Genomic DNA, 8,143 nt, shown 5'->3' with positions numbered 1-8,143 from the left:
TATACAATATTGCCTTGGTTTTGGCTCTCCTAAATGAAGCATAAGAAGGAGGTATATTGGTTTCATCTTGTGTATGCAAATATTATCATCTTAAAAATTAATTCAGTGTTTTGTTATTGTTTTAATTGTTTTCCCTTGATCTGATAAACTATTGGAGTTGTAATTAGCCTGCACCCTAAGTGATGTTTACAGACATGAATATCTGCTGGTATACGTTATTGGACCCTCACACTGACAGCTGGCTTCTCCAATAGTTATTTGGAATCCACTTGTTACCCAATCGCAGTCCATTCTGAGCTGACGCAGTCTGCTTATTGGCGAAGTGTGTTCCTGCCTCTTTAGTTCTGATGCCTCTCCTCTGGTCAAGGTTGCACATGCAGTATCAGCAGCAGGAGCAGCACTTACAAACGCAGAGCAGTTTAATCAGCCGAGGCTCTGCTGTTACTTCAGTTTGTATTTACAGAGGAATCTTCCACCTCACTGACGCAGCCATGGATGAAATGGAGGAAGAGTTAAAATGCCCCGTTTGTGGCTCTTTCTACCGGGAGCCCATCATACTGCCGTGCTCCCACAATATTTGCCAGGCGTGTGCGCGGAATATTCTTGTGCAGACCCCCGAGGCTGAGTCTCCACAGAGCAGCCGAGCCTCTGGATCCGGCGTCTCAGATTATGATTATCTGGATTTGGATAAGATGAGCTTGTACAGTGAAGCGGACAGTGGCTACGGTTCATACGGGGGTTTCGTGAGCGCTCCCACCACCCCTTGCCAAAAATCACCAAACGGGGTCCGGGTTTTTCCCCCGGCTGTCACCCAGCCTCCACCGCAGCAGCACCTCCTACCGCATCCCAGCTCCTTACCTCCGATCCCGCGCAACTCTTGCATCACTTGTCCGCAGTGTCACCGCAGCTTAATCCTGGACGACCGGGGACTCCGCGGATTTCCCAAGAACCGGGTGTTGGAGGGGGTGGTGGACAGGTATCAGCAGAGCAAAGCGGCCGCTCTCAAATGCCAGCTCTGCGAGAAGAGTCCAAAGGAGGCCACCGTCATGTGCGAGCAGTGCGACGTCTTTTACTGCGACCCGTGCCGCCTGCGCTGCCATCCTCCCCGCGGTCCCCTCGCCAAGCACCGTCTGGTGCCGCCAGCGCAGGGGCGAATAAGCCGCCGCGCCAGTCCCCGCAAAATTTCCACATGCACAGAGCACGAACTGGAGAATCTCAGCATGTACTGCGTGCAGTGTAAGATGCCTGTGTGTTATCAGTGTTTGGAGGAGGGAAAACATGGCACGCATGAAGTCAAAGCTTTGGGCGCAATGTGGAAACTGCACAAGGTACGTGCGTAAAACTGATCAAGCTTTAAAATCTGTTGCCTTTACCGGTGCGTCTTTTCGCTGTATGTTTGTGTGTGAAGGTTTTGTCCGTGATTCGTGATCCTCTGAGCTGAGCAACAAGTTATTTTGGTATTCAGCTCACATGTCAGCCAACTTTGTGTCAAATTGGAGAAAAGTGCGTGTCCACTTTGGAAACTTAGCAGCATATAGTGCAAAAACATGTGAGAAAGAAGCTCTATTTTGAAATTCTCTTTGAAATTGATTCCCAGTTTATCAACAGGAACCTACTTCTTCCACATCTCCACTTCTCCTTTGAATGGTAAAGTTCTGTAGTGATTTTGGCATGCTTTCAGCTCTTGACCATTTTGTCTCCGGAGTCTACATCCAGCAGATTCCTCCACTCTACATATGTTACCCTCCTCTCCATGCTTTCATTGTCCACAGGCGCGCAGAAGATCATTGGCACGCTAATGCTGGAGTTATGCGTTGATAAAAGCCAGCAGTGAACCACAGATGTAGCCCTTTAGAGCGGATTGAGGTGCTATTTTGGAGCCATAGTTGTTGTGGGCAGTCACGAAGCTAGGTTTATCTACACTTCCGCACCAACAACCCTCACCTCCACAGTCCAGCTTGCAGCGAAGAGTTACGATGTAGAGTTAGATATAGTCCTGCAATACTCACACCCACCCACACATACATACAGGGAGAGTAATGTGGAGTGATGCTGTTCCCATGACAAACCCAAAAAAATGAAAATTGTGCAGAAACCTTCACACATAACACACCCGCCATTACCTACCAGGAGATAAGCTGTCCTTATCATTTACACTCAAATCTGGTCTTATATGTCTCCAAATAGCACATTTTTGCTGACTCCCAGTCCAATCATCTATTCTAGATGATGGCAAGATAGTGTATTACCTCAGGTGATTGGGGCAATTGTCAAACGGATGGAAGAGTCAGAGGGGAGTTCAACATTTCACGCTCATGAAATTTCCATCACTTGATAAGTTGGCAACCATAAGTGCTTTTTTTTCTTGGGTCTAAAATGGAAAAGGAGTATTTTTAGAAACCAATCAATTGTATCTGGTATGTTGGTGCCGATATCCAGTCGAGTTGCCCCATTTTTTGCCTTCATAGTGACACCTGTTTATTTCAAACCCGTTATCTGAAGGTGCAGCCTACGGAGCTGTGACAGATGGCTGAGAGTTTGGAACTGGCACAATTTAGGAAGGGCATTTTTTTGAGCTTCGGGGGTACATCACAATGCTCATCAGCAGAAAAAGATTGAGATTCTTTCATATCCAGCAGATATTGTGTGCTGAAGATACTATTGTGTTCCTAGTAATAGTGCCCATCAGTAAAATGCAGTAAAATGCACAAAACATTAAATAATCATAAGCTTTGCTTATAATGCATTCTTTCAACTGTGTTGTATGCAAATTTAAACAGCAATTTGCACATTACAACCACATTGACTGTAAATGTAGGAAATGTTATGACTATATGCAATGTAAAAAATATTTAGCGCTGAATAAGTATTGCAGTTTTGTATACAGCTTGACAGTGATGTACCATAAGGGACAACAACCAAGCTAACAGTTAGAAATATGAATCCGCTAAGGAGTTATGATGCTGAAAAGATGGAAAATGCAAATGCACAAGCATACGATAGCCTACAGCTTGTTCTTATTAACCCGATAGGCATCAATAAGACCAAGAAAGAACAAGGATCAGGATAAATAACCTTCATTAGAGAGAAATTAATTAGTGGTATGAGGAGAACAAGTAGAGAACTCAGTCAGTGTGCTGCTGAGTTACCGGAATTAGCTAATGATTGCTAATGTTGTTTTCACAGTACTGTAAAGTTTGCTCACATGGTTTTCTTGACTTCTCTATTCAAACTTATAACAATATCTGGGTAACATATCCTGCTGTCTTAAGTGGGTACCACACATGTTTATTGTAACAACAACAGTGAAGTTGCATCTTCTCAAGTGAATCTAGACGGGAATGCTAACTCCATTAGCTCCTTTAATTACGAAAAACTGGTTTTTTTTGTTTGTTTTTTTATCTGAAAGGCTGGAGTTGTGCAATAAACACTGACAAAATAATTTGCGGTGATGAAATTCACAAAATCAACCAGCTAATTTTATCAGAAGTACCAAGAGTTCCCTCTCATCAGTGGTGGAGCAGAGACACTCCCCCCATGCTACGTAAAGAAAAAGGCTTGTAAAGTCATAAGGTTTTTCTTTGGCTCTTTGACCTGTAAATACAGTAATATACATATGAACACCTCAATGATTTCTTGTTAGATCTTTGAGCTTTTATGACTGGGATACTGCATTTTTCATCATTACTATCTAATGCTGTTGCAGTAATGACGACTCTAAGAGAGTTGATAATCAAGCCACACCTACAGCATTTACATTCATTGTTACACAGTTCTATCATTTGGTAAGATTCCATTTCCAAACTGAAATTTTCCACAGGGTTTTTATTCTGCAACATCATGGTCTTGATCAGAAATATTTGTGCTCTCTATATCTTCATGTAACATTTCCTTCTTTGTGGAGAAAGACTTGCACAACCTGCCACCATGGCAACCAAATCCCCTTTGATGTCGCACTGAACAGCAGAGGTCTCTTAAGATACTGGACTCAACATGGAATCCATCCCAGAAGCTTTACAGCATCCTTCTCCTTCTTCTACTGCACAAGTGTCTGAGTACTGAAATCAAAGTCTCTTCAGGTATTCACTGGCACTCTTCAATGCTACTTTTGCTACTGTCATTTGCTCAGTGTGTTTTGTTCATTTGATGAGTGTTCCCAACTACTCATCTGGTCTCATGGGCAATAGAAACCACAGTATTTATCCCATAGCCACCTTTTTTTAATACTTTGTCACACTGCTAATCAATTTAATGTACCCAAAATCAATCTCAGTCACAGAACAATGAGCAGAAATGTAAGAGGTGCATAGTGTGACTCACCCAGCTCTTGTCTGTCTCTTCATGTCTGTGTCAAAATGGTGACAAGACGTCTGTGTTAATCTCCTCAAATCACATTATAGACAGGAAAACGGTATGGTCAGAGTGTCAGATCTCTACATGGTGAGTTGTACTCGACCCTTCACTGGGTCATGCTCTGTCGCCTCAGTTGCAATAAAAGTTATCTTATCAGACCGAAGCTTGAGGACAAGAAGACCTGTGGGTGTACAGAATATAAGTAGCAGATTGCTGCAGGAAATCACTTTTTTTTTCTTTTGCGCTACAGGAAGAGAGATGAATCAGAGGCTGCGGGAGGGGATTTTAAACCAGACCCTGAAAATCTCCCTTTGTGAGATTGAAGTAATTTCCAAGAGATTTAAGGACTTTTCCTCTTTTGGTGTGTCTATGTGCTCCTCTTCAATGTTAGCATGCGTTTGATCCTAAGCTGCTCTTGAAGAAAAAGCAGACCTAACAAAAACCGACATGACGACTGATGCTCTGTAAGCTCTCATCTACGATGCCCCAAAAAGCTAGCTAATGAGGACAGACAGCACAGGTGCTGGGACGACTATTAAAAGGCTTGTCACAGTCTTGAGGCTGATGTTGTCAGCAGCAGTTGATTCATGTCTGGATGAGCTATACCTACAGCTGCTGTGAACTCTGTGGAAGCGAAGGAAGAGCCTGTAAAATTTGGACACTGACAGCAGAATTCTGTCCTTTTCTCCTGATTTGACCACTGTCTGCTGGTAGTAATGAGACTAGCTGTCGGTCTGTGCAACTGTATGGATTCACAGACAGTCCTGCTGTGTGACTGATCAGCACTCAGGACATGCACACGAAGAGCAGCAATATATGTTAACAGACAGACTAAAAGGAATCGGTAGATGTGTCCAAAATACTTAAAATGATGCAGGAAGCAAAATAAATTGAGTTCCTCTTGTGGGAGGATTACATTGTGTTTTCTTGTATCTAATTAGACTATTTTTTGCATCCTGAATTAATGGGTCCAGTCTCCATACTGTATATATTTGTTCTCATTCCGTTGCTTTTCATCCCAGTCATGGAAATTGCAACTTTGAGGCTCTTGAAAGGAAGGATATGTATAATCTCATCTTTTGTTGATAAAAGTTCCAGCATTGTACAAGTGCCTGCCTCATCAAAAAGCAAACAAACCTGCATTAGATGGTTGGTTATAAGTGCAGTGCAGTGGTGGGGTACGGCCTGCCATACGGGAGACACAGCACACAGGATTTATTTTTCTTTATTGTCTCCTTGGAGTCCTGTGTGAGGCATTAGGTTCCTTTTTGTGTGTTTTTGTTCTTATGCAACACTTTGTTCGGATTAATGTGTCAAACCATATTTTCCACGTCAGAGCACCACTGTGAATGGTCAGACTAGGAAGAAAAATCAGCTGATTTGACTGTTAATTGTCATCTGGACCATCTCTATAACATGAAGACATCTAACTAAAGCAATTTAGAGGAGACATATTGTGCTCTTTGTGCTCAAATTTCTGAGATTTCAATTAAATTTCTATGACATTAATTACACCTCTATTCAAGCGGATCATATAAGAGTGCGGAGTGACCCACTCGACTCCACTCTGCCCTCAGGGTCTGCCTCTTTTGAGATCTGTATTACTTTATTATTACAGCAGAGTTTTACATTTATACAGAAAATAGCCTGAGAGCTCGGACCAAACCAAAAAAATACCTGACAGATGTTTTTTTTCTTAAAAACTTACATTTTCTTTTTCTGCAGTTGGGCCATTAACAGCTAATAGGGTACAGATCCCTCTTTTAGTTGCAAAATCATTATGAGTCATTTGTTGAACTGCCCGAGTAGAAAAAAATACCACACCACAAAATGGTCAATATCACTATTGAAAACTTTGTAATTCCTCCGTCACATATCGGATACCTAAATTTTGGAGTCCAACGTTGCTTAGTCTTAACGGCTATCATTAACCATTGCTTATATTGCCAACATTTCACAAATTTTTACTAATGTCCTGTTAAGGCTTTCCCTGATAGCAGTTGTTTTCCTTTTACATTACTGCACACTCAATCAGTAGAAGTGGATCAACAATACTATTCTTTGATATCACCCACATTAATGTAAAAATGGAATCATGTGAGTCTTTTGATTTATTGTGTGAGTATTGCTGTTCTACTGGTGAAGTTTTGGAAAGTCATTTGCGGCTCATAGCAGAATACACGTGTATATTTATAATAAATATTTCTTTACTGTAAACACAGAACTCCCCTCAGTTTAACATGGTTGTGACTTTAAGAAAGTTCAATTTATCGTGAAAATATGACACCAATGTCTTCATCATCATCTTCTTCTTCTTCTCTGAGACACAAATGTTCAGTTTTTCCTACTCGGCAGAGACTTAAGCTCTAACTTGGTCCTACTTCGTTAATGAACAGTCAATAGAGGCCCAGTAGGCCGAAGTGACAACATGGACTAATTCCTTAAGTGTGATGAGATGGAGGACAAAGTCAGGGCTGAGGCATCTAAAGAATGAATTTTCCCAGTCGTTTAGTTTGACGCTGCTCCATTACAGGCGGTAACATTTACCCCTCGAGCTGTATGTAAAGAGATTAACTGTATAAATGTTAATGAAAGAGGGAGATAAAGAGCAGGAAGATGAGAGCCACTGAGTGACTCTGAATGCCCAAAGAGAGGAAGTGAAACATTGATCGAGGAGGGAGGACAGGCAGATTATTCATTATCAGGGTAATGAGTCTTCTTTGCTCTACACGCAAGGTATTTTTGTTTTTTCAATGACTTTGGGATGGGAACACAGACTTGCTGAATATTTTAGCTTGCTCCAGGCGGAGAACTGGAGACAGATAACTACCTCAAATATCCACTGTGCCAGTACTCCTTTGCGGCCCAACTGGGAAAGAAAAAGACAAGTTCCTGACTAAATCAAGTCAGATGTTTAAAACTGCTTAACGTATTTCAGACCACATTAAATGAGGACACCAGTTGTGTAAGAATGTGTGCTCAACCAGAAATCTGGGCAGTAGAAACTAAGGACTTGTTAAAGCCTGCAGTGACCCTGTTTCCATTATGCTCATCAGTTTATCAAGTGAGTTGATCAGTTTATCAAATCAGACCAGCTGGTAGAAGTCATGGTCATCTACAGCAGATTATGTCCTCGCTAATAAGAATAAATCACCTTTGCCCCACTTCCTGTTGTGCCGTGTGTCCATCAAATAAAGCTTGACATGTTTCGGACGTCAAGAAACTTCACCATAACAATCACTGGAGTTCATCGTTATTTCTGTGGGTGGATTGTTTAACGACCACTTGTGCATTATTAATGGCAGCAGATATAAGTGATGAATAATGTACCAGCCACTTATGTCCCCTGTGTGAAAGATGGTCTCATCCGGGATTTTGTTAAACACGTAAAATCACACTCACAGTCTAGCTCAGTCTTAACTCCAGCTTAATTTTTAACAACAGAAAGGTTCCCATGAGGCAGAAAACATAATCAAGTCGCTCGCTTAATATTTTAAACTGTATTCTCTGAGGACTGCAGTTGCTCATGTAAACAACCACAACCTTTCATGTTATAGTCTGTGGTTACTGATTCTGCAGGGAGAGGCACAATCAGTAATCACGCTGTGTAAAATAACTTAATTTTCACTCACTTCCATCTGTGGGCTCTGGGACAAATGTCTGTTTTATTTCTATTCGCTTGTTTGGCATTTCCCTTTACCAAAGATTGACCTTACCATGAGTTCATGTATGTTTACAGAAAGTAACCAAAAGACAGGATTAAGTGAGCCTTAAGAGACTGTTTGAAGAT

General features: G+C 41.7%; 1 protein-coding gene across 2 annotated transcripts in view; it reads left to right on the top strand.

Annotated features, from left to right (window-relative positions):
- The first annotated feature begins 385 nt into the window (after positions 1 to 385).
- Positions 386 to 8,143, top strand: part of trim9 (tripartite motif containing 9) — a 36,454-nt gene continuing 28,696 nt past the window's right edge. For both annotated transcript variants that reach the window (XM_072366054.1, XM_072366053.1), the window contains exon 1: positions 386 to 1,328. In XM_072366054.1, coding sequence (XP_072222155.1) covers positions 492 to 1,328 — 837 coding nt within the window. In that variant the 5' untranslated portion in view covers positions 386 to 491. The remainder of the gene's footprint in view (positions 1,329 to 8,143) is intronic.

This window comes from Leuresthes tenuis, unplaced genomic scaffold (assembly GCF_036924035.1).
Source record: "Leuresthes tenuis unplaced genomic scaffold, fLeuTen1.0.hap1 SCAF_15, whole genome shotgun sequence".
Classification (NCBI taxonomy): domain Eukaryota; kingdom Metazoa; phylum Chordata; class Actinopteri; order Atheriniformes; family Atherinopsidae; genus Leuresthes; species Leuresthes tenuis.
This window is presented reverse-complemented; position numbering and strand designations above follow the sequence as displayed.